Genomic DNA, 25,950 nt, shown 5'->3' on the forward strand with positions numbered 1-25,950 from the left:
CGACCCGTATTCATATGCATTAATGCTAAGAAGCACTTATTCTATATTTGCAATATCACTTGCACAAACATATACTTGATAGAAGATTCAGATATCTTCTGGAAGTTGTTTTGTGACCAACCATGCAAAGGGCAATAATTTTACTTAAAAAGCACGTTAATTTTATTGCATTGCTCTCTAGTTCTTAACTAATCATCGGTATTAGGTTTAGCGGATTTTTATGTTAAATTTACTTATTTATTTTAAATCGACTTACTGTTACTTTTATTGCTGGTTACAATTTTTACTGAATACACCGGTAAAAAATAATAGTTAAAATGAATGGAAAGAATAACGGTTTTACAACGCTCTTTTGAAATACGTACCAACCTTTCCATTCAGCTGACAGCTAGATGGCGCTGCTTTGATTCGTTCAGCAACTCCGCACGCAGAATTGTGACAGTTATATTTGCTGAATGGAAATGTACACAAACGAAAACGTAAACAACAAACAGTTTTCACTTAAATTCTCGTTCTCGGCAAAGCCAAAATGTCGGAAGACGAAAATTGGTCCGTAAGTTGTGTTGAAACGAACGATTGGATGCCATCACCGGAGGAGCTGGACGCAGCGTACTCAGCGATGGAAAATGGCACCTACACGCTTGAGCTGAACTGGAAATGTCCCGGACGTCGAGCGCCGTCGCCAGCAAAGAAGGACGAACCGAAGATGACCGAAGTGGCGGATAAGGAATCGTAAGCATGGTCACGTCGGATTCACCCTCGATAATGGCGCTACAGTATGGCGGTCCGCTCCTCTACTTACAGCTCATCCAAAAATAAAGAATTCGATTTCATGGACGATGTCACCCTGCCGCAGATGCGCGTTCGAGGGCAAAACAGTGGCCCGAAGGGGTCCGCCAAGAAGAAGACCACAAACTTTGCCTCGGTGCTGGATCAGATGAAAAAGCACGGTCGGCTCACGCAATCGAAGGATAGTTCCGGGACGTAGAGGAATGTGAGCGACGATTGCCCGATCTCGATCGCGAGCTCATTGCCAATCAATTTATCGCTGCCATTTGACCGTGCGATTTCTTGGTAGGATATTTATAGGCTACATCCATAATCCGACCCGACCGTAGTGCAGCCATGTGGTCATAAGTCGGTCCACCTCGGCGTCAATCATTTTCGCCAAATGGTGCCGCATGCAAAACGGCAGAGGTCGACCGTCAGCCGGAAGGCCAATATGGGACAATCTAATAGATCGATCGCCCGTTAAACGACCGTAAACAGTCTATAAATAAAGCTGCGGTGAAGGTTTAATGGTTGTGGCTGAACTGTGCCAGCAAAACCGTATTTCTAAGTTTGGCTCCCAGTGGCAGGTGTTTAGTGTCCCCTGGCCCCATAACTCACGTAAATTGTAGATAACGATTGGAATATTTTAAGACGGCTAGAAAGCAAAATGTGCTTACCTGTGCCCTATTCAATAAATTACCTGTGAAAATAAGTCAAAATGTACTAATGCATTGTAATTATTGCAAACTGAAATTCGCGCGTCGGAACGAACGCTTCGCCTAATGATGTCCTGTTCGGGTCGTGCAACGTTTTCAGCACCAACAACCTGTAACTTGGTTTGCACCTCGCTGGCTGGCAGCGTGCCAGTAATCATTAGAACACATTCCTTTCGCATCGTTGCGCGTCAGATTTCTGATCAGGAAATGAACCCTCAACGGACGCCGAAGCCGACGACCGTCACGTCACGCTAGTTCCTCGTACGCCGGTGATCGTACGAAAAACGAAGCCGTAAACAGGTCAAACCATAACAAAAATTCCTCGAAACGCTCAATGCCACGTGGGTGACTAAATGTGAAATCGGCCATTGTCTCACCGCTGGCCGGATAGTTGAGCCCCAGGCATTAGGATATTAATTTATCATTGAAAAACCATGTTCTCATAAACAGACAGCGTCCAAAATGTTTATGAATATAAATGAACTGCGCCTGCGGCACAAACCGATCCTACAACGGATTTTGCTGCAGTCCATCGGTTGTGCGGTTTCTCCACAGTAATTGACTAACTTGTGGCTTTGGAAAGGTTTCGGCCCACCTCCATCGAGAACTTTATATGCCGCCCCATCGTGTGGGATCGTTTGGATCGAGGGGCGGTGAAAGAAAACGCTACTACACTACTGCCCAAACCACAGAACGCATCAAAAATGTAAACAATTTCATCGTCCCCGGGCCGCTTGCCGGACCGATCGACCCGAGCCAGTCGGTGGAGTAAAAGTAAACCGTCTTTGAATTGGTCCGCTAGTTCCAGACACTGCTTACGTTCCTCTCTTGGGCTCACCTTGTTCCTTGCCACCGTTTTTTGGTTCGAAGTTTGAAGTTCTTACGAAGATCGAAGGTGACGATCCATCATCGTCGAGGGTGTCAGAAACGGCTCGCGGACAAAAACGGAACATTTGGCATCCGGCTGGTGCTGAGATTTTTTTTCTTAAATTCAAACAATGATCGACTGAATGTAGGACAGCCGAAAAACACGTTTGCAACGGCGTGTAATATTTCAACTGCTCGTTTAGTGCTCCGCAAAATATGGATTCCACCGGCCAATAATTTACCCGTAACGAGGTTGGGTCACTCTTTTTCTGGTGTTGCCTAATGGGGCAAGAAATATATGCTATCAATATTTACGCTAACAGGCCTACGTATTTACCTTAAACGAGGTGCCAACACCACACCTGACCGATACTCTGAGGAGTACTCAGTTCCTTTTCCAATCCATCCTGGGTGGGTTCCATTGCCGGACTTACCGAGAAGCTTTGTTTGCCCGTTTAGCAAGAGGCTGGCGTTTTATTTATTTTTGTTTCACGGAAAAAGTTATCGGTTTATCCAATGGCACGGTTTACCAGTTGTGTTCCGCGCAATACCAGTTAGTCTAAAATCGACCATCGAAAGGCTAGCTACCGACCGCTCCGGCAGGATGACGATCGAGATTTCTGCTGATGAGATCACTTAAAGGATTCGACTCAGGGCTCAGAGCTAGGAGTAGAGTAACCTGCAAGTCCGCCCAACTGCTGGAAGGAACCGCCCCAAACCGGGACAGCTATCGAGTGTGTCAGTGTCGAGGTGCAATGCTTGGGTCGGTATCGGTGCGTGGTTCGTGTCGTGCCGTGTCGTCTCAGGCGGCCTCAGCACGCTTTCCCCCGCGCCAGTCTCGCCATGCTGTGTGCGTTCGCGCCAGCTGCGCCACCGTTTCGCGCATCAGTACATCATAACGCTTCGATTCGGGCGGACTGCTTGCTCGCTGCTACGGCCACCGGTTGCGGTTAAAGTTGCGGACAGTTTTTTATTCGCCGTGCGCTGGTCGATCGTGTGTTTGGTGTGTTGCGTTGCGGTGCATAATTCGATGATCGAACGATAGGACTTATCAGTGAATCGGGTCATAAAGTTGGACATGCAAACGATTCGTGATAAAACTATTTCCGATTAACAACGTGTGGTTCAGCTTGTTTTTCAATTGCTTCCAATTGAACGAAAGTGAAACTTTTCCCGTATGCATTCTGGACCGGCCGGCTATTTAATGGACTGGACCGATAGGACAGTCATTGAAGATCAACAGAGTGTTGATGGGCTGAACATGCGGAGCGATCCGCGGTATGAGCAACCGGCCCACCAGCAGCAGCACCTTCTGCAGCAACCGTTACAGCAGCCACTTCTACAGCCGCTCCAGCAAGTGCATACCTCGTATGTGCCACACTTGCCGTCTCCGGTAGTGCCGCATAATCCACCGACACTCGCGATACCGATTGCCGACGTACTGCGCCATCGATCGGGTAAGTTCTCTAGAGTTGTATTCTAACATTGCAACTAATTCGACACCGGTTTCAGCAACGATCGCCTGATCGGCATTCGATTAGCTTCATTTGCTAGCTCTCAGCACAGCTCCGTTCGAACTATCCGCCGGCTCCGAATGACCATTAGCCTCGAGTTGAGTTTATTTTTATTTTGTTAACCAATCGATTAATGTAAAAATAAACACAAACTGGCAAAACCACGCTCCGGACCGAGATCGGTCCAACGCTTATGGAAGAGAAACGTGTACCAACGTTGCTAGACTTCCGTCGTGGTCCGTCCGTTTCGGTCGGCCCAACGCCTCATTACCTCTCGACGCCGGGCTAACTGTACTCATCCGGTCCGGGCGGAAAATGTATGTTCAGAATCGGTTCGTGTTTGACTATTCGGATGTTTTCGCCGGGTTACAGATGATATGTTTTTCTCCTCGTTTCAAACAGAAGTGTCAGATCGTCCGCCCGGGATCCATTAACGAGCCAAGCGATCCGTCCATCCAATGCGCGTATTATTTTTTTCTTTTACAACCGTTAGACTTTTGCAAAATGTTGGAGAAAGGGACCCCTTTGGGGGTTAGTCGAGCAAAAACTAGACGCCAACAGCCGGCCAAGTGTGAAGTAACACCACCAAACGGTTCATTAATCTTTTCGCGACAACCACGACGAGACGATGCGTCCTTTTTGCTCTTGACCGTCTTTCTCTCCCTCTTTCGTGTTACTATTAAAAATAAACCGTAGGTTCTATTATCGAAAGTGATGATAAAGTAAAACATTTGTTTGGTGTTTGAATGCTAATCGAAACTGTTGCAAAGTCTTCGAAGCCGGCTTCTGCTTCGACGACCCCACACGACGGCCAAACAAATAAATTCCACATTTTTAAGATCGCCACACACGAGCATAATCGCTTTCGGGCGGGTGTGACAGTCAGTGAAGGCGGAATTCAAAAAAAGGTGTTGGAATATTGTTTCACTGCCTGTGATGACGGGGAATGATCGTGACGCGTGACAGCGCCTGAATGCGTGTAGCAGGATGTCCTGCCGGGTGTGCTCATAAATCAAGCGGACGCACCAGGGAAGCCAAACCCCGGCGGACAGTCCGGCCCGGAGGAATGGTTTATTTTTGTGCCGTGCCGAGAATGGATTCACATTGTTGTTTGAGCGATCGATAGAGAAAATATTTATATTTATGCGCCATCGTTACCGATCGTTCGGAGCGACAGATTGGAACAATATTTTTCCGCCGACTCGTGTTTAGATAGCAGTTCCAACCTACTGATGTGACCGATAAATACAGTTTAACGGCCATCAGGTTGATCGCCTGGCGTCCGTTTGGTGTCTAAAATTCTTCGCACCATTAAAAAGGGTGCACCGCACACTGCGACCACCGAAAAAGTTAGACAGACAGAGGGATGTAAATTCCTAACGCCATTTTTCTGTCATTGTTATATGCTCCCTTCAGCTGCCGAAAAAGGCGTTGGAATCATTCACAAATAATTTATAGCCCAGCATAGCGAAGAATTATAGTGAAGGTATTTTTAGACTGCCCGCTTCCCGATAGAGAGATCTTATTTTCGCCCTAACGTTGCGCCCTTCACCGAACCCGGCAGGCGTCTGCACCGGTATGGGCCACTTAGTTTCCAACATCCTCTAAAAATCCTCTCCCTTGGCACGTGGTTGTGGCTATCGGGGCGCGATCCAGAGGTAGTGTCGGACGCGTTCAGAGTGTGTTTCAATTTGTGCTCAGTTTATTTTCACTACGCCTTGGAGGATCACAGCGGGATTAAGATCTCGGCACACTAATCCAGCAGATCGCTTGTCAGGGAGGCCAGCGCCAGTCAAACACCAACGAAGTCTACCAACACAAACACTTGAGTTTTCCTATGCAACCGCTCAACGGTGAGAGCGGGAACGGCCAAATACCTATAAATTAGCTCGCTAATTACACGCGGGTCGAGGATGCAGCGCGAGCGAGTGAAAAAAACGCTTCGAGAAGATATTACACAGCCGCCAAATACCCAACAGACACCACCTTCACCTTCCGGCCGAGATCGCCAAACGCTGGCTAATGAACCGAAGTGTTTGCTAATAAATACTTCACCGCCAGAAATCCAGACTTCGGAGCGCGAGAGCTTAAGAAAACAATTAGTCCGTAGAAAGTTGTGGCGTGTTTTATTCGACGGGAAAGATGTGGCACTCGACTGCGTTCCACTTTACCTCTTTGCTCTGGCACAGCGCTGGCTTTTACTGTCGGCATCGTGCGAGCAATTTTATTCTGGCCTCGAAATGAGCATAGCAAAAATCACCAGGCGTCTCCATGGGGTTTGCGAATTAAAGTACTGGGCGACTCCATCGATCCAAAACGGAACCGAGGGCGACCCCATCGATCTTCCGTTTCCAAATCTCAAACGAAGGCCGACCATCATAGACAACCCATCTGTGACCCCAAAACCGGAAAAGATTCAACCTTTCGTTTCATTTTTCTTATTTTTTTTTTGCTGAATCGGTAGCGTTATCGTTCGCAACACACTCCGAATCAGTGTCACTTCCGGTTCTCACCCACGGACGCACGGTTTTCCACCATCATTTGTTTTCTTTCGCCCCTCTCTGTTTCCTCTTCTGACTCCTAGCTCAATGAGTGTTCTCACACTTGCTCGCTTCACGTCCCGACTCCTTCTCCGATAGCCGAACGACGACGATGACGACGACGACGTCGATGTCGAGAGATTTCCCATAATTGATAGCCGTTCGAGCGTTGGTAATCGAAGTCGGAAAGAAGATCACAATGATTCCGGTGCCCCTTGGTCCGCTAGCTTCTGGCCAGCACAGCAGCAGGCGGCACACTGTCTGCGGTGCCGGATGTTGCTCCACTTTTCTCTCTCGACACACTAAATTGGACGCTTCGATGAATGGTACGAAGATGCTATTGTTTCATTTGCACTTCATTTTGACGGGGATGTCTTTTAACCTGCCCGCCTTTGCCGGTTAATACACAAAGTTTACTGTTTGCTTCGAAAACTCGGAACAATGCTACCGCAACCTATTTCTTGTCCAGTGTCCAATGCAATGGCCATGAATGAAGGAAGAATTGTTTTTGACTTTGTGACGTCAATGCACATTAGTGCTTCAATATTTATTCATCGTAACTTCTTTCTACGCTCTACTTCATCATTTTATCTTGACCCCGTTAGCAAAAGGTTCCAGAAATCGAGTTTCAATATAATATTATAAACAATTTATTTGAATTTAATCTAAACAATCTTTTCATGTATTGTCTATCATGCCAAAGCGAACATAAATTGCACACAGATGGATTGCCAATTAATTTTTGGCCCTCGGAAGTAAGGTTGATGGCCCAAACAATCGGCCAAGGTTTCCGCTTGTCAAATTGTACAATTTATAGTTCATTTGAATCGTCTGAAAGTTGTCTGTTTTGGCCACAACAACCGGTAAGTCGAACCCACCGTTCGAGGAAGTGATTGCGCCGTATCTACTAGGCTGTGATCGTGCATTTTTCTGCTGCATAATTGGCACAAGAAATGTGGCGAACTAAGTGAATGACCGTAATGAAATGGTCTCCTGCACAGAACTTAAAGCGTCACTGCGTCCCGGAGTACATAGGAAACGTGGATTAAAATCAGTCCTTAACGAAGCAACCAGCAGATCCAGTGGAACTCGCCGGCTATGTTGGTTTGAAACTTTTCCCCGGAATGTCGGAAGATAGAGCAACGAACGGAACAATTACATTGTGGCAAAGTTTCGCTCTAGCACCGTTTCTACTTGAACGCTTTCTTTTTGTTTTGCTCTAGCTTGCTATCTGAAATAATTTATACACATTCCAACGCCCGGACACTAGTGTTCCGGAGGATGTTAATCCGCCTAGTCACTTACTTTTTCGGAACAACAATACTCGTGTCTAGTTTTCTCCAACATCTGCCACTTACAATCCGAGCTTCCGAAGGTTTTCTGCCAGCCGACGATGGAGTGGACCGGCACAGTTACTAGCAATGTTGATTGCGAAAATGGGCGATAAACATTAAGGATAATTGTCGCTTCTTTAAGCCCCCTTTAACCGGGACTCCGCACAACACTCTGTTGGTAGTGCTTCTTCGAGCGAACAGTTTTCCCTCAACTTTCCCAGTGGGTTAACGAACCCTGGCAGGCAGAAGCTTCCAATTCGCAGACGACTTCCGGTTGGCCGTTTAGTTTGAAATATTCGAACAACGCGGACGAACAAAAACATCAAACTCAAAACGGGTTCCCAATCGCCAAAGGGGAACATCACGAGTAGTGCTTTCCCGCTTGCCAGTGAGTTCCTTGCCAGCGGACTGGATGGTGCTGCACACACGCCGGCAAAAACCAGCATCCAAAACGATATCAATTTCAAGTGTTTTTATGAGCAGAAGTGCTTCGAGCGAGCGCACGTTGAAGATGCCGAGACACAAGTGCTGGTGCCGACGAAGAAAGACTGCCGTTGCTTCAGATAGTGGCGAGAAGGGTCTTCCGAGGAAGCGGAAGAAAAAAAACTCCGACGCAACGGAATGGAAATCCATGTTTTTCTTTACCTCCCACTTTCCCATTCACTTGATGACTGGCGCTGAACGAAGCGGTGTATCACTATGTCAGTGAGTCGTTACGCCGACACGACTCATTGGGTTGTAGCGTTCGTTGGCCGTCTGCTCCTCGGCAATGTTTTGACGGCGAGAGACCCGCAGACCGCCACGTTCCGTTAAATGGAAATTTGTGTGCGTCTTTGCCCTTTCTGGAGTATGGAGCGCCGAGAACATCGCCCGCCCCATCCTGCCCGAGGGCGGCCCAATGGCGGCACCACACACACACGAGACATGACACAGCGAATCACAGCATAGTAATGTTTGTAAATCAACGGTATTAGCTTTTTATTCGTTTCCGCGCTACTTCTCTCATATTCTGCAGGCGTTGACTTCGGCGTTGTCCGAACTTCAAATGGGACTTCGAACTGGATGTGTTTTAATTGCCAATAAAGTCCGAATCGGAGCTGCTTTGGTGAGTTGTTTTGAAATTAATTTCAAAGAGACAGTTGTTCAAATAAACCGCCCGAAATTGCACACTTCTGAGGAATGCATCACTTTGATTTAATAGATGAAAGCGGTCGTTTGGCAATTTATGGGAATGGCATTAATTTTATGGACATTGTGAAACTAAAACATGGTACGGTTCAAATTTGTTTATCAAGGCACTTTGAGTCGACCTGAGGCAATGTTTCTTTTCCCCCTCTGGAGCGCACTCCGGAACAGGAATGTAATAATAGTTCACTGTCACATCACGGTAGGGTTCATGAAAATTTTATTTTGATACCCACGGACGGGCGGACATTGCTACGAAAAGGGTCCAGCAATGGTTAGTAGCCCCGGAACTCGTGTACCCAGCACCAGCATAAATGTTTAACTAAGACACGTGTCGCACACCTTTTTTTGCATCACGTCAGGTCACAGTTTCGGAGGGTCAAGACATAAAGGTCTTCCAAACGTGTCCACGTGTCCCATCTTGAAGATAAATAAAAATTAGGCATGCAGATCGACACAACCTCAGAAAAGAATGTACAGGATTTAAGGAAAGTAAATGGCAGCAGACCTTCGCACAACCTCACGACAATAACGTTGCCGTTGTAGACTAGAGTTTCCAAATCAATATTTAGACCCCCGAGAAACGTTCGATTGTGCCACACCTACGGGGGCTTATCTCACATTTCGTCAGCTGCTAGCGCCAGATGACGTTTGAATCTTCGTTGACCCGTGACCCATCTCACATATTTGCCGTTTCATTGCGCAAGAATTGTCCGAAACTGGCGCATCCTTACATTGTCCGATGTCCGTATGCCTACGTCAGTGGGCCTTAATTTATCTGTCGATCTACGATCCGCGCTTTGTACAGTTGCTGACTCATTTACTCAATTTCTCTCCTAATAGTACCGCCGGTCCATTCCGTCTGCCAACTGTCTGGCCTTTATGGTCCTGGCCCGGCCCGTCCCGTCCCGAGACGGTCCTGAGCGTCGATTAAGTCACCTACATATATTCGTTCCCAACGTTCCGATTCTCTCGAACGACGGACCGGGTTTCGGTTTTCCCCCGATGGCCGTGACGGGCCAGCGAAACTGGCGCGATAGGACGCGACGGACGAAGTTGGACCGCCACCCACTGTCACTAAAAATACGGGACGGGTTTCGATGGGTGGGAGACATACCAGAGACATGTTGGCCGTCGCGGTCAGCCAGCGTAGATAGTGTGCCGCGTCGGCTGGTGTACCATTTTTCACCGCGAACCCGCGACACGGACGTGCGTTCTGTGTTGTTTATGTTTATTCATTTGTAGCTGTAAATGCCATCGGGTGAGCTTATTGTTTTTTTTTTATGTTGGAGAAAAGTGTGAATATTTTCTCAATTTTCCAAAGGTGTGAGGTTTGGTAAAATTATTGTTCAAATAATCTAAAACTTAAAATTTGTCCATCACTGTGCTGTTTCTGGCTTGGGTTGAGTCGGTGTCCAACTATGCTGCTCACTGTAGACTAACCCCCAAAGGGGGGCCAATGTGCGTGCCTGTAGTGTCGAGCGCCGGCTGGGAATTCTTCGCTCAGCGCCAGGGGCCAACAGACAAACCGTCGGATCGGTATGGTGCGTGTGGTGAAAATAGTTTGAACTTTCCGTCACAGCCGTTTCGTACGGACCAAAGGAATTCCTTCTAGCTGCCTCTCGCTCTCGCTCTCGCGGTCTCTGTCATTCTTTCCTCCTCGATACGGTCCAATTCCCGCCACCAGTGGGCGACAGGGAGGACGGAAACAAAAGAATCTCACACGGGGACATATCACATATCAAGGAAAACGATGCTGCCATCACGACCATCACGGCCAGCAGCAGGATGGGTAACAATAGAAAGAAAGAGAGAGAAAGAGTGAGAGCGAGAGAGTGAGAGCAACAGCAAGAGATTCCTCTCCGGATTCGACGACCAACACGAAGCCTCTCCAACTTCGGTCGCATCTCGGGCGATTGAGAGAAGCATCATGCCAACAGTGCTGTTCCTTGCAAAGTGTTTAAACTATATTCAATCTGCTTCTTTACATGTTTTGCAATTTTCGAAACATTTAACTACAGCACTAGAAAAATGGCGTTAAGATTAATACAAAATCCCAAAAATTATAGCATTTATGTTCAACAATTTACACCAATGTAAGATCATAGTAGACTGTCCGTAGGTTGGAAATTATCTACAGCTTAAGCTAAATAATCAAAAGAAACAGTGGAAAATGATGTCCTTAACCAAGGGACTAATTTATGAACGGCACTGTGCGGCATCGGCATCGGGCACCGGCCCGACTCTGTCGATTCTCGAGAGCTTCTTCGAGAGTCTTCACGAAATTCTCGAGACAAACGCACGAAGGCGCCAAACCGATGACAATGCGAAGCGCCGTGTGCTTCTCGTGCGTGGCGCCGCGTCCTATCAGACAGTCCTGTCAACGGAGCCGCCGGTGGTAGATAACGGGCGAACGTGTCCTTTTCGAAAACCGTTAACCGTACGCGAACGCGAAGTTGATCGTTTGTTTTTGGGGGGACCTCTTTTTCCGACCGAAGCTCGAGTGCCGGAGATGAAAAATTCCCGCATCGAACCGGGAACGGCATTTATTTAACTTGCCATCGGCCCAACCATCTGTCGCCGTTATCTAGCGCGAGGAGCGCAAGTAAAGTGTGTGAAAAGTTGTGTGAAACCATCCGCCGTTTTTGTGAGGATATGATACGGCTTTGATTCGGGCTGCAACGTACGGTTTTATGCGTATTTTTAAAAATACCCCCTCGAAAGTCGACGACACAATCCTGCCAGCATGTTCCACCCGCAGCATGCACATTCACAACAGTTGGTAGCCCCGAACCAGCAGACGCCCCAGGAGCAAATGCGATGGAAAGTGAAAAGTACGTACATTTTGAGCAATTTCTAGCCCATTTCGAACGATGTGAGTGGGTTGGATCAACGTTGCTTCGGCCCTTTTTTGTGCGACACCGTGGGCCTTCACCAATCACCAATGCAACCTGTTCACATTTTGTTCGGTCACACGCTTCCGTCCGTCAGCATGTGTTGTACGCACTTCCACCCACCGGGAACCCGATCACCGAGAGTAGCTTTATTTAATCACAAGCGGCCGTGTGGAGGGCGAAAATTGGCTCATCAGCATATAGCATCCCCGCAATGCTGGCGCGGCACGCGATCATAAAGCGCCACGATCGTCATGCGCCACAGATTAACGCAGCCATTCGGCATTCGGGACGGGACGGGACTGAGCCGTGCACGTTTGTTTATGCTAGGGTCCATTCTTCTTCTAGTGGTTTCATTTTATAAATAATCGCTCGCTTCACACGCTTCGCATCCGCTCCACACCTACGTGTTGCCTATTCGCTCCTAATTTCTAGCTCTGCTTCGGTGCCGCTAAGTTGATACGCTTTAATCGTTTAAACGATGATTGGCACCTCTGTGTCTCTCTGTCTTCTCGGAAGTCACTCACCAACTTTATTTCGAATGGCTTAGAAAATATGGAGATCACCCGGAACAGAATAAAATAAATACAAATAATTAAAGGTTTATGTTTAAAACACTTATCCGCCACCGTTTTAATGTCGCTGTCTATGCTTGGCTTTCTACGTACTTTGAACCTTTCGTGTGAGCAACAGTTTACCGCCTGTTAACTGTACAGCAAGTAATGAAGGCTGCCTCTAACTTCGCAAACAATAATGCCGCACATGAAACGTTTGCAGCCCCATTGCACTCGCCGCAGAGTACTCCCGGGACGACCCCCAAGCAGCCCTGCCCGAGGCCCCAGTACTACGGTAAGTGCACCGGTACCCGGGGACTAAAAATCATCAAATCATTACCCTAAAGTGGAACTCGTCGGCCGTCACACCCAAACGGCTGTTGCATGTGATTAAAGCTCAACGTAACTTCCGCGTGAAAAACCCCCGGCGCTATGCCGGGAAACCGGCAGCCGTCGGTTCCCCACTAACCAAGTGCATCGTGTATCACAGTTTACCACTACAACTTAACAGCCTTATCATTTTCATAACAAGATGTAAAAATTGTATCGCTCATGTTTGTCAGCAAATGGTCAGCAAACAGCGCTGTCTTGCACAACAAAAGCTCCCTTGGTCGTCATTTACTTTGAGTCATGCGACGATAAGAAACGGCAACAAACCGTTCAGCTGTGGGTGAGAAAAAAAACGAGTATCTATAAATAGCTGCAAGATTGCGCCATTGTGTTGCTCGTGGTGAGGGTCTCAATCCGCTCACAATCAAGCGCCTTTTTTTGTTTCATTTTTGGTGGGTTAACATTGCCCTAATCTTTCCCAAACCGGGGGATCGGTGGATTAAGAGGGCGAACGTCAACATAAATCGCTTAGCTTCCTTCTTCATGTGTCCCTTTGGGCGATGTCCCGCAGAGTTTCAGCAGAGAGATAATTCACGCATTAGAAGGGCTTACGTTTTCAACGTTACTGTCTCCTCAACACGCCATTAGCGAGTGCAGCATATGCCCAGCATACTCGTTGTTCCTTCGAAACATGATCCTACAAGGTCCTAGACCTAGAATATTGATTTTTCCCTACACTTCTTCCAAGTGATGAGCCATTCAACATCTGTTTTATACACACTCATCTCATAAAGTATCATAACTTGTTTATGCACTCAGTTGGTACTCAGCGCTGAAGGGCGTTGTACCTATTTTTCGGAGCGGTTCAATCGTTTCCCTCAAGCACGGAAACTAATTATTTTGGCCTCATTATTATAATGAATAGACGCCGGCCGGTAGTAACGCATGTAACGCCAGCCACCCCAACGGCGCAAGTAATGGCTCACGAGTACTATGATGGCCGCTCGGCGGTAGTGTTAGGATGCGCCCACACCAGATAAGGTGGTCGGTACTGTGGTCTGCGTCCGTTGCGTCCGTTCCGGAGAACCGGTTTGTTTGGCGTCGCGTAAAGACTCAGATTAGATGGCCGCGGCGCTTGAGTGTCAGTAGTCGCTGAGGGTTCCGTCGAACCGGATCGCGCACCGTACGCGTCTGTTTACGATCACCGGTCGTTCGTGGGTTTTTGCTTACTTTTTTCCCCCCATTTTACGCTACGTTCCAAGTCCGACGTAATGGCCGGTGGACTGGATACACCCAATTCGTCATCAACGCGCCCCATAATCATCGATGAAAGGCAGCGCTCGGGCCGTGAGTATCACTAAGCGTTTATGTGGTTTACTTTGCGTGATCGACGTGGAAGATACAAAACTATCGAAACACTTAGCCCTCAGAGTAGACCACCAATCAGTGTCGCAAGGTTCTGTGCATATCGACAGTGCCGTGTCATGTGACGAATACGATGGAAATGAACGCAGCGAGCCTGATAAGCCACAATCTCATGTACGGTCGTGATATCACCGACTAACGAGGGGAAGCAATTCCAGACACTCCTTGCGGGGCCGGAAATAAGTACTCTGGTGCAGCAACGTAATCTTGTATTTGTACAACAAAATTGGCGACGTTCGCAACGCAACCATCAGTATGCGTCACTGCGCAATAAACAAACGCGTTCGTTTTGGGCGTTTAGTGCACCCTCCCCCATAACAGAACGGCCAGTCAATTCGAGATCATTCATCATCGAAAGGGGGCTTCTGAATACATTCATATGTCTGATTGACGTTGGGATCCGCTCTGATCTCTGATCCGAATCACATGCCCGCTGCTAAATGATCGTAAGCGTGTTGATCGTCTTGTTTGAACTGTAGCACGACACAACTCTAAACCGTGCGTCGTGTGGGTAATATTTTGATTGCGCCTGTACCGTAAGGACGTTTGTTTAATCCTTGTAATAACGTCCAATGGAGCTAATGGTGAGCTGGTGGTGAATCATCAGTGTAAGTCACTGGAGGATCATGTTTTTCATCAGGGCGAGAGTTTGTTTATGTATTTAAAGTTATAAAGCCTGCTCTGCTGATGACTAAAGGCAGAAATTAGAGCCACTAAATTAATCAATTAGTCTATGAGCCATAAACTATACTTCGATACCGAGGTCAACCGTACAAGCCGTCCGTGGGCAGCTCGGGGTGTGATTGGTACTTCCCGCCACAGCTCATTCAAATAGCATACCGATCAGTCATGGGCGACGCCACGTGATTGACGCCGGAGCAAATGAGTTAGCAAATTGTTTACCTTACCGGACACTATTGCATCACCGGTGGCTTTGCACTGGCCGAGGGAATTCCCCGTTTTGAAAGAGACACTGTGCAGTTTGCAGCATGTCAATCCACACACACTCACTGCTTTTCATCTTCATCCGTTGCGCTGCCCGCAAAAAAGCGTGAGTTCAGCTTTAATGGAGCCAACCACCCCTCGGGCATTAATCATTGCCCGGTTCGAGGGGTTGGATTCCATTTGCATATTTCCGCCATGCGATGATTACACCCATCGCATATGGGAGGGGCAAAAAAAACCGCGCGCCCGTTCAAGTCACCCGCCCGCAATCACGGGTCCAATCCAACCCGTGGGCAAACTGCTGGGCCAACAAAAATGATGCCAAAACAGGGACTTTTGGCATCCGCGACGTAACGGTTCACTCAACGACACGGGGCAGATGCGGAACGCTGAGGCTGAATCTACTGCCGAGGGCTGGCCGAAGCTGATCCGTTCCACGGCGAATCCGCTTACTGCAACCATTGGATTCCGGCACCATATTGTAAGGACCTTCCCGGTGCCCCGTGAGCGCCATTTTTTCTCGCCCCTTGCGAATTGCTGTTTCGTTTCGCGAAGCACTTCGTTCCGGCAAAAGCAAAAGTATTGTCGTGCGGGGACGTGAACTCGGAGGACATCCGCCGCTAATGCGCTTTGCTGAAAACTAATTTAGTAAATGTGCTGCGTATGGAATGCCGTCAGCCGCGGAACGGTAAATCGGTGGGAAAGAGAGCGAGTGGCAGAGAAATAGCGCGCGAGAGAGAGAAATGGGAAAAATTACTATTCAGCCAAGAAATAAAATGATAACACTTTCAAATAAGATTCAAATGGACCTCCCTCTGCGGAGCGGAGCATAATGATCATAAGTTCGGTCGGTTCTCTTTCTCGGCCGTCCATTCTCGTGCCATGAATAGGACATAGAGAAGGAGCATTAATATAATAGAAGGAGAAGGAAACCATTTCATAAATCAGCATTCGTTGGAACGTTGAACGGTGCCGTTAACGAGAGCATAATAAATATGATTCATGAATAGTGCGGCCACTCATGAGCCACAATTTAATGAGATTCTAATTACCACCTAGCGGACAAACAATCGTTTGATCAATCATCAAGGATGTGTTTTTTAAAGCGTGAATCCTGACATCGGTCATGTTGACAAAGAAGCAGCCGTATCGCTGTCGCTGGGCAGCCGACGTCCATCATCGGGAAAACGGGGCCGATTACACGTCCGTCTCATCAGTCGCCGGCCGGGAAAGTCAAGCACGGCTCATTTATCATTTCATTAATGACCGGCCGGCCGGCCGCGTGGCGTTGGCCACTTGTTGAGCATCTCGTGCGCTCTCGTGTTCGAAGAATAGAAATGCCTTCGAAGACCTCCGAGGCGTGCGGGAAACAGTCGAAAGGGTTACATTTTAAACAAGCGGTCTGTCTCGCCGTAGGGAAAAGAGGTTCCTCACGGTTTACCCACCGGCTGATGAAGACATTTTGCCCCGCCGGGGGGGTTCGAACGTGACCACCGACATCAAACGGTGGCCGGACGAATGTGCTTCGCAGGATCGTCTTCGCACATCACTCGCACCCCATTTGCCGGGTCATTTCGCTTGAGCCCCTTTCAATCTGCCAAAGCGAAACGTGCCCAAATGGACTGTGGACCTCAACGCCCGTTCGATGCTGCCAACGCTGGTGATGATGATTTACATCTGTGCTGAACCCAGAGAGGTGTTCCGTCTCATAAATTGTTTGCGCCTCGGGCAGCTCTGGCAGTGGCCCCGTCCCGGTTGAAAATTATGCTTCATGTCACGTTCGGTTAATACCGCCGAAAATCCTTTCGTAGCAACTAGTACCGACTCGGCCGGTCGGAACGAAAACTAGCAGCATCGGCAACGTTGTTTATAAAATCTGCACGCGCCAAGCGCACGGAATGGAAAATTGGCCACCGAAATCGATGCCCAATTTACGCGCACCCATCACATGATTTATGTGAGGAAAATCACAAACACCGTGTGAGGGTTGCCTGAGGTCCATGGAACGATTGACTTATTTATTGTCTTTAAACGCAGCCACGGTCACCGGCACGGATCGGGGTCGGGATGTCGTAAATTTACCTCTTCCTGCACGGAACACGATTTAAATTTGCTTCGCGCGGAGCAATCGGAATGCGATTGTTTATCCGGCACAATTGGCGTGTTGATTTGGCGGTCACTCGGTCCCGGTTAGCTAAACAATTTCGAAAACGGTTCGCCTGTTTACGGGAAAAGTCCAGCGTGAGTAAAAACATCGGTGACGCGAAAAGCAGTTAAAATGAACTAAATAGTCGAGATGGAAAAATAAATATTATTTTGCGTTCTTTCTAAATGAAAGAAAAAAACCTGCCGAAAGGTAGCACAAACCCGAACGAGACCCCGCTACAACAAAACAACTAATAAATCCTTAGCCTTATCGCCAGGCGCGTAAACCAGATAAGAAACTCCTTCGGGGTCGCCCTCTGAATGCTTCCGGTGTTGAGGTCCCCACGGACCGGAAAACTAATTCCCCTTATCTCGCTCAATCTGGGCGCCACAGTCTTGGGCATCAACGCTTCGATTCGAGTGTCACAAGCCCCTCCTGAGATCCCCGGCTACAGATTGCAACTGAAGCGCAACCCTCAAATACGGTGCCCGTCTCCGGTTCCGATCAATCTACTAACTAACCTTGGGCCCGTCTTCGTCCAGCTGACAGGAAGCTCGACTCGACGGTTCCTTACTTCTCGGTTCCTTCAATTTAATTAACCACCCCCCATAGCGTGTTTGCTTTCCCGGACTCCGGGCAGTGTGCCCGGAACCGAACCTTCAACCTTCGAATGATGCTGGCACCGGCAGGCGACTGATCGGTCGCTGGCGTTGACTGGCGTGTTTGCGTACAAATCGCGCCCCATTAGGACCACCATAAATATAAATACCGTCAACAGAACCGAACCGGGCGTGCTGCAGTTTTCACACCGGCCTCCCCCGTGAACCACGCCACGGACGCGGATGCCGAAGGATGCTGGCCACCACATTTTGACACATTAGTGACATTAGTCACATCGATTCGTTAGTGTCACTGCACCTCGGGGTTAAGTGCAGAGTTTGTGGCAAAAATGTGAAAAGAACTGAAACGATGTGGGGCCACGTGATGCTTCGCGTTTGGTCTGAAAAGACCGCCATTTTGATCCTTAAAGGCGGTCGTAAGTAGAGTGGAAAAATATTGCTTCCCTTTGCCGCGCGGTCAACCGAGGTGGAGTTCCAACTTCGCTGACGCCAGCCAGCGGGCTCGGGTTCGGTGGCCGTCATCAAAGCGCAATCTTTCCGGTACCATCTGTCCCGTGCCGAAGGGGCGCGTCCGAGGTTCATCAGACCGTGGAAAGATTTTCGTCTCGGTTTTATCGTGATCCGAATTTTTCGTAACTTTTTCTCCGGCGACGGCGGTGGCGTAGGAAATCGCAACCGGACGGCGTCACCCGGACCGGAGTTGACGCAAAATGAACAGATGTAATCTTGATTCAAGAGCATAAAGCACGACGGCGATTGTGGTGGCCGGTCAACCGGGCTGTTCTTTGCCAGCCGAGTTCAGCTTGACCACCGGCCCGGCCCGGTGGCCAGGAAGAAAAGGCACGTTTTGTTAAGCCCCGCCCGGGAGTGGCCTCTTTCCACAGCCGCCCGTGGCCCGTTTAAAGGACCCCAAAGCGAGCGTGTTTACAATCAATTAAGACACTTCTCTTCGTTCTCGATCTCGCCCCTTATCGACAACATAAATTGGCCTCTCCCAAAAACGGCACCAGTGATTTATTTTAAGGATAACGTGCGCGCTGTTTGATCTTATTTTAAGGGCCCCTTATTTAATGTGTTCACCCCTCGCCCACGATGAAGGCGAAAATGGGTGGAAATTCGATACGACATCACGCACGATTTGGTTGCGGTCGCCCTACCACCCACCCGGTCCGGTCCTTCCGGGCGGTTCATTAACAAAACATGTCCCGTTGTTGTGGTTTAGCGGTTTGCTGCGAAGCAAAATAGAAAATTAATGGGCCGAACCCCCACCGAAACCGTGGGCGAGGCGCTTCTGCGGTCGTGTACTCGGAAAAGCCCCGGGGCAGCCTCAGCGAAAAAAGGAAAAACGTGTTGAAAAGTGTCGCTAATGCAGTGACATGGCTTAAGAATGTCTGTTGCGTGCACGGGCTTCGGTTCGCGGCGGGAAATGGATTGTTGCGCCGAAGCATAGCAAATGCAAACAACGATCAAGAGAATGATCACGCACGGGGCAGGTTATTTATGCCGCAACCGACCGCTAATCGCCCGCAGGCATTCGAAGGAAGGCGACGATAAACATATCGCCCGCGGAGATAAATGTACTCCGGAGGTGTAGCTTCCGTGTTTTTCAAAATTTGTCCCCAATTTTGTGTGGCTCGAACGTGTTGCGGCACGGTTTTGAGCTGAAGCAACAGCACGCCTTACGACACGTACAGTTTTGGCGATAAGATTAGGAACCGCGCAGTAGCGTCTCATAACGGTGCCAAATCGTATGATAATGCATCTTGCTGCATTGTTCGCCCACGGTGATAAGGCCGTTGCCATTCAGATCCCGTATCGAACACCCCGTGTGTATCAACGCGAATCGTTGTAAGAAAACACACGTACGAATGTAATCAACGCATTCAATAGACAACGTTAACATTAGATAATAACGATCGTTTATGGGGGGTCTATGAATTAACTGATCGGTTTTGATTTACAATACGGGGTCCGCTAATCGATTTTTGGAAAGGCACCGAAAGGGTAATTTGTTACGTCATAACCCCCCGGGACACTAACGGTGCCATTAACACTGATTAGTGGTGTGTTTATGCCGCGGTTACACAGATCCTATGCGCAATCCTTAATTCGAAGTGCTCATGGAGCATTATGTTTACTCGGATAATAAATAATATGAGCACCTTTAAATGCTTTCGATAAACCGGAAAATGACCATCAAACTGGGCACCCGGGAGTTAATGTGGAAACGGAAGAAAGAAGCAATATTTTAATGACCAATTAATTTAATAAATAATAAATTTACAAAACTTAACATATTTTGTAGACATTTTGAAGAGTTAAATTTCTTCACAAAATTAGCCTTTAAATAATACTTTAAATTTATAATGTTAGTACAAATCTTTCACCAATCGAACTCTCCAGCGTGCAATCCGCAAATTTGCCTTTAAACTATCTGCATTACCCAAAATTGGAACATAAACGAAAAGATAAAACAAGAACGGTGACGGCGACCGTAACATAAGCCGTGGAAAACATCGCATAAATAACTGCGGTGCCGCGAAAGGTTGTCCGATGTTCGATCGTCGGAACATTCCTAACATCATCGCAGTGTGGTTGTCGTCGTCGGCTGGGCGGACCGACCGACGCTGGCCAAGTCAAAACGACTGCCAAAGACTGCCATGGACTTACCGGTTCTGGCTCGATTTACGCTCACGGTCATGTCATGTAACGAATGTTTGGCTGGCAGGCCCATCCGCCTGGCCGGCCCCATCGGAGGTCGGAGCACTCGGCCCGTGCGGCTTTCCGTATTTATTTGCCCACCACGGACACTAGTGCATTTTTATTTTACACACACGCCCATTCGGTGGCGTCTGCGTGTCCGAAGCTCGGACATGGTTTAGGAGGATGGTTCCGTGAAATTAATTCGACTTACTTCGGCTGCTGCGCCGTGGGCGAACTACACGCTTCTCGCGGCACTCCCGTGCGGGGCGCGGACATTTACTCGGTCTGTCTTTTGGAGCGGTCGCCCGGTTGACCCCCGACCCGGCAGTGTGAGATATCCTGTGAGACCAGTGAGAAGAGTGTTACTCGCCGCACGTGCTCCGTGGTCGCGATCGCGTTCGTTGATTGTTGTTGGCGTGTGGCGTGTGTCGGAGTGAAATTCGCAATAATAAATTATGCTCGTCGCCGGCTCGGCGACGGCGAGGGCGACAAACGACGCACGCACGAACCCGTGACGAATGGAGTGCTTCGTGCCCGGCCCATAGCCACTGGCCGCGCTACGTTCGCGATGGACACCGATTGCCTGAGCACCGAGTCCGGTGGCTGCGAGTGTTATGTTGACGTCCGTACGTATCAATTCTCGCCCCGCCAAGGTGCGGTTTATGATCGAAATTAATGGCCAGCGCCGTCGCCACCGGTAGCATACCTGACCTGGTGTCGTCCTCGGCACGTCGTTCACTTCGCCAAACGGGCTTCGAGTAGCGCGGTGTGCGTGACGATCGGCGGTTTTTGCTGTGGTCCCAGCACGGAGCTCCCGACACCGGCCAAGATATCGGGCGGTGGTCAGTCTTCGGTCGTTCGTCGACGGTGCCACAGCTGCCGTTTTCACTTCCTGAAATCCTTCCCAAAATGATCGCCAATAAGTGAACGTTGAGCTGAGTTTGTGTGCAGAGGTCACGATGAAAACGAAAGTACACATGAGGTCGCACTGTGGCATAAGCAAGTAAACGAATTACAATCTGTTTCTGTGTGTGTGGCTGTGTGTGGTTGTGCCCCGGTTCCTGAGCGATTGAAAAATGATGGCATTAATTATGTTGCGCCCGCCAGCCGCCGAAGTGGCCGCCTATTAAATGGGGGTTTGAAAATGAACAGCACGCAAAAGGGGATTTCAAGTGTGTGGGCCATAAACCAGTTAATTTATAAAAGCAGCGCGTTAACCGTAACCGAGTGGCCCGCTGGAAGCCGAATCCGTCCAACATTCGCATTATTCACCGTGGAATAACATCCGACGTCCGTCGGGCCGGCTTGCGTGCGTGCCTGGTCGTCGTGAAGTATTTTCGGCCCGTAGTTTGCAAAGGCGTACAACGGGCCTCCTGCGGGAGCCCGGGAGTGTTTTTACGTGCGTGCTCTTGCTCCGCTCCAGAAGAGCGAAGGTCACAGTGGCCGCCCCACCCGGCCCTTGAGCGCTGCCAAGAGCCGAAGCCGTAAACAAACAATTTCCATCGGGAGCACTCCAACGAGCGGCGCTCCGGCTCGATCTCCGCTAATTGGTTCGCGCCGGGCCGATCGGCACCGGCATTTACCGTCACCGAACTGTCCTTCCTTCCGTCTGTCGGATCGGGTCGGGATCGTGGGTGGATCACACGGATTCCCTAACCGCGATCGTTAAGTGTGTTCGCTTGCCTGCCGGGGCAAGAAAATCATAATTTTTCCTCGATTTTTCCTCACGCACGCTGATCGATGAGTGAAGGTGGTTTGGAAAATATCCGACGCAGCCACTCCACTGCAAGTTAAGTGGCAGCAGAGCAGCGGAGCGTGCCTGAGAGATTGTTTGTTGGTTGGCCGATTAGCTGAAGTGTGTTGTGGGATTTTAATTGGACAGCGTGTAAATGGTTATGGCCTTTCGAGCGGAACGGTGATTGATTTTCGTTACAGTCTTGTTAAGGCGTCGGCTCATAGTGTTTATGACGAAAATTAAAAATTTGTTAAGCAAACGAGAACATGCAATAAGCTCGTTAGACAACTAGATAAATGGTGGCATCATGGCGGATCACCGGAGATATGGGTCGGTGCCGTTGTGGTGAAACAAAATGGCACCAATGTTCCATCACCTGGAGCATCATCCTTCAGGTTGCGCTCCGTCGCGTGCCTTCAAACGTAGAGATTTCCACAACGACACCGTTAACCACCGACGCCACAAAGCCATCATCATTTGTAACACGCCCCACGACCACACGACAATGAATGGCACACGGCACGGGAGCGCGTTTTGTCCTTTAGCCATCAGGCGGTGTCCTTTGCTAATGCGCTCCGCACGAGATTTTAAAACAAAACTACGCCGCTTTGATAGCACCCGTCGGCCTAATGGCAAGTGAGGTGGGAACGGACCCTTTATCTTTCGCGTAGCGTTGCGCGAAGTTGTGGCCCTTTTCGACATTTGCTGCTACCTGAACAGTAATCCAGCACCGTCAAGGACCAAAGACTTCGTTCCAATTGCAGGCAACCATCAAGAATCAGCAGCACGATAGGGGGCCTTCACCTGAGGGCCTCTCCATTTCCATCATCGTCGAGTGTCCTTTCGGAAAAAATGATTCAAAATTGCAAATTAAAGTGTTTCTTCTTTCGGCTGCACTTTCTGGGCCTTACCAATGTGTTAACTTTGTCCCTCCTTTTCCGTCCTTCAGCCGAGGCCGATTCCATAGGATGCGTGGAGGTACTGGCCACCGTGTGCTCGATCGTGCTGATGGTGGTGACCCTTCCGATATCGCTGTTCCTGTGCTTCAAGGTCGTACAGGAGTACGAGCGGGCCGTCATCTTTCGGCTCGGTAGGCTACGATCCGGGGGCGCCCGTGGCCCCGGCGTGTTCTTCGTGCTGCCCTGCATCGACAACTACTGCAAGGTCGATCTGCGCACGGTGTCGTTCGACGTGCCACCGCAGGAGGTGCTGACCCGCGATTCCGTGACCGTGTCCGTCGATGCGGTCGTCTACTACCGGATCCGGGATCCACTGAATGCCGTCGTGCAGGTGGCCAACTACAGCCACTCGACCCGCCTGCTGGCGGCGACCACGCTGCGGAATGTGCTCGGAACGCGTAACCTTTCGGAGCTGCTGACCGAACGGGAAGCCATCTCGCACTCGATGCAGGTTACATTGGATGAAGCCACCGATCCGTGGGGTGTCCAGGTGGAGCGTGTTGAAATGTAAGTCACCCCAAGGGCAAATGCGAGGGATGGGATACCGAATGACATGAGTCCTTTTTCCCTCCCAACAGCAAGGACGTGTCGCTGCCGGACTCACTGCAACGTTCGATGGCGGCCGAGGCGGAGGCGGCCCGCGAAGCACGGGCGAAGGTGATCGCTGCCGAGGGTGAGATGAAGTCCTCGCGCGCCCTCAAGGAAGCGTCCGACATCATGTGCGAGAGCCCGGCCGCGCTGCAGTTGCGCTACCTTCAGACGCTGAGCAGTATCGCCGGTGAGAAGAACTCCACGATCGTGTTCCCGCTGCCGATCGAACTGATCGGCCCACTGATGAACTTCACCTCGTCGCTGGGAGTGGCCCGCACCGCCGGGGCCGTTCCGCGGCCAGGGCCGCCACCCGTCGTTCCGTCCACGACGACCAGCATCTCGTCACCACCGGGCGATCCGGGCCAGCCACCACCATCCGAGTAGCAGCAACTCCCGCAAGTGCATTTACAACGACGCCACCACCATCAGCACCGACGGCACCACGCGCCACCGCGCACACGCCTCCAAACGGCCGCTGCCGCCGCGGCCGCCGCCGCCGATCGCAAACGGGAGGGTGGAGCCCTCGGATCCATCTCGTCGTACTCGCTGTCCTCGGCGGAAGACTCGGCCCTCTGCTCGCCAACCAACCGACTGGCGCGGTTCATTCTAGATCTCTAGACCCGTGGCCACCCGGCAACCAGCGAACCTAAGCCTAACGACATCGAACTAATCCCCGTGCCCCGGGCCGTGCGGTACTCCCAGAGGTCATCACGAAGCAGTTTGTTGGAGTTTACAGATAACTTTTCAGTTTGTCTCTTTATTCTATTTTGTACGGCCTTTTACTTGTTATCGTGTCGCAGAGATTGTAAATAAAATCGTATTCGTACTACACACACGCATACACACAAACAATGCCCGAAAGGGTCCTGTCGGGTGTTCGGTAAGGTCCTAATACCGTTCGAAGGATTATTCCATTTCCACTTCGTTCACGAAACGTGCACAAAATTCGGAAAGGATTCGGAGCCATCAAAAGCAAATCAGCACCACGTGCGGATGCAGGTAAATCGAACTGAAATCGGCTTACCGGAATCGGTTCTCAACTTTGCGGATTCAAGTGTGCACTTCTGGCGCATTTCTAACGCTCGACGTAAGCGAAACGGGTTGCCTGCTGCTTCGGAACTCAATTTTCTACGCGAAACAAACGGTAAATAAATTGTCAAACGCTTCAACGTCACTGCCTCCGGAACACCAGAGCTCCGGAACACAATTTCCATCCATTTTGGAAACATATTTTCAACCATTCGTGCTGTTCTATGTTACATTTACTTACATATTCAGCCATTATATCGAGTTATAAACGATGTGTTCGTACTTCGTCGAACAGGGTCATCGATCGATTACGATGTCCCGCCTATCGAACTCCATCATTCCAAGAATTACAATAACCACATCGTTGACTGTTGGAACATTGAAGCGTCTTACCTACTCACCGAAAGGTGTTTTATCTGCTCTGATCACGATCCTACAGTCATCCGTTGCCATTCGCTCAAGTACAGTTCGAAACAACTTGATCAAATCGTTGAATTGATGGAATTGGCCCTCGTATGTTGAAGAAGCTTCTTTCAAAATTTTGATTGCTCCAAATGACGTTCCATGGTTCTGGAGGCTTACGCAGTAGTGGATGTTGCATCTTACCTTTCGCTCAACACAAATCTTCAACGCCCCACAAAACAGACACAAATGACCCATGCCAATCACTACATCGAGATGGTTGCGTATCCCTGGCTCACAGTTACAAGCAACGTTCATCAGATTCCGCAAACTTTCCGTACGTAGTCGAAACTCAGCAAATAACTGTTATCAATTTATTTGTAGATTAAGTAACATCGTTCCATAATAAAAGCAAACACTGGTGTAACCGAATAAAGAGAATAAAAATGCAATACACAATCATAATACGGTGCAATAGCACCGCTACCTCGTGCGCTCCTCCAGAGGGTCACTTAACTTACTAAAAAAAACGCCACACAAAGTGCAATAAAATTAAAAATAATCCGAACGAATTAAATAATAAATAATCGCGACACAAATTAGGAATGTGTTAAAAAGAAAGTATAAATTAAGGGTAAAATAAGATAATGGTCCGTTATCTTCGGCAAGCATAATAATCATAAACTCTTA

General features: G+C 49.2%; 2 protein-coding genes across 4 annotated transcripts; both read left to right on the forward strand.

The window, feature by feature from the left end:
* The first annotated feature begins 499 nt into the window (after positions 1-499).
* On the forward strand, positions 500-1,479 carry LOC128273518 (uncharacterized). The gene is made up of 2 exons (XM_053011499.1): positions 500-732; positions 805-1,479. Exons 1-2 carry the CDS (start codon positions 530-532, stop codon positions 986-988), a joined length of 387 nt encoding a protein of 128 aa, XP_052867459.1. The 5' UTR covers positions 500-529; the 3' UTR covers positions 989-1,479.
* Positions 1,480-11,575: 10,096 nt separating this feature from the next.
* Positions 11,576-24,654, forward strand: LOC128275773 (band 7 protein AGAP004871-like). Of its 3 annotated transcripts, XM_053014389.1 has the most exons (4): positions 11,576-11,761; positions 12,599-12,670; positions 23,229-23,745; positions 23,817-24,654. In XM_053014389.1, exons 1-4 carry the CDS (start codon positions 11,674-11,676, stop codon positions 24,211-24,213), a joined length of 1,074 nt encoding a protein of 357 aa, XP_052870349.1. In that variant the 5' UTR covers positions 11,576-11,673; the 3' UTR covers positions 24,214-24,654. The 3 variants fall into 3 exon arrangements, with proteins under 3 accessions (XP_052870349.1, XP_052870350.1, XP_052870351.1); XM_053014390.1 differs by lacking the exons at positions 11,576-11,761; positions 12,599-12,670 and adding an exon at positions 13,865-14,052; XM_053014391.1 differs by lacking the exons at positions 11,576-11,761; positions 12,599-12,670 and adding an exon at positions 21,050-21,170.
* The last annotated feature ends 1,296 nt before the right edge of the window (positions 24,655-25,950 follow it).

The sequence above is a fragment of the Anopheles cruzii genome, chromosome 3 (genome assembly GCF_943734635.1).
Source record: "Anopheles cruzii chromosome 3, idAnoCruzAS_RS32_06, whole genome shotgun sequence".
Taxonomy (NCBI): Eukaryota; Metazoa; Arthropoda; class Insecta; order Diptera; family Culicidae; genus Anopheles; species Anopheles cruzii.

Excerpts from the sequence above, each read along its gene's own strand:
- LOC128273518 (XM_053011499.1), top strand. The coding sequence starts at position 530 with ATGTCGGAAGACGAAAATTGGTCCGTAAGTTGTGTTGAAACGAACGAT. Across the intron at positions 733-804 it reads GAAGTGGCGGATAAGGAATC|CTCATCCAAAAATAAAGAAT; the intron begins GTAAGCATGGTC and ends CTCTACTTACAG.
- LOC128275773 (XM_053014389.1), top strand. The coding sequence starts at position 11,674 with ATGTTCCACCCGCAGCATGCACATTCACAACAGTTGGTAGCCCCGAAC. Across the intron at positions 11,762-12,598 it reads AATGCGATGGAAAGTGAAAA|CCCCATTGCACTCGCCGCAG; the intron begins GTACGTACATTT and ends AAACGTTTGCAG. Across the intron at positions 12,671-23,228 it reads CCCGAGGCCCCAGTACTACG|CCGAGGCCGATTCCATAGGA; the intron begins GTAAGTGCACCG and ends TCCGTCCTTCAG.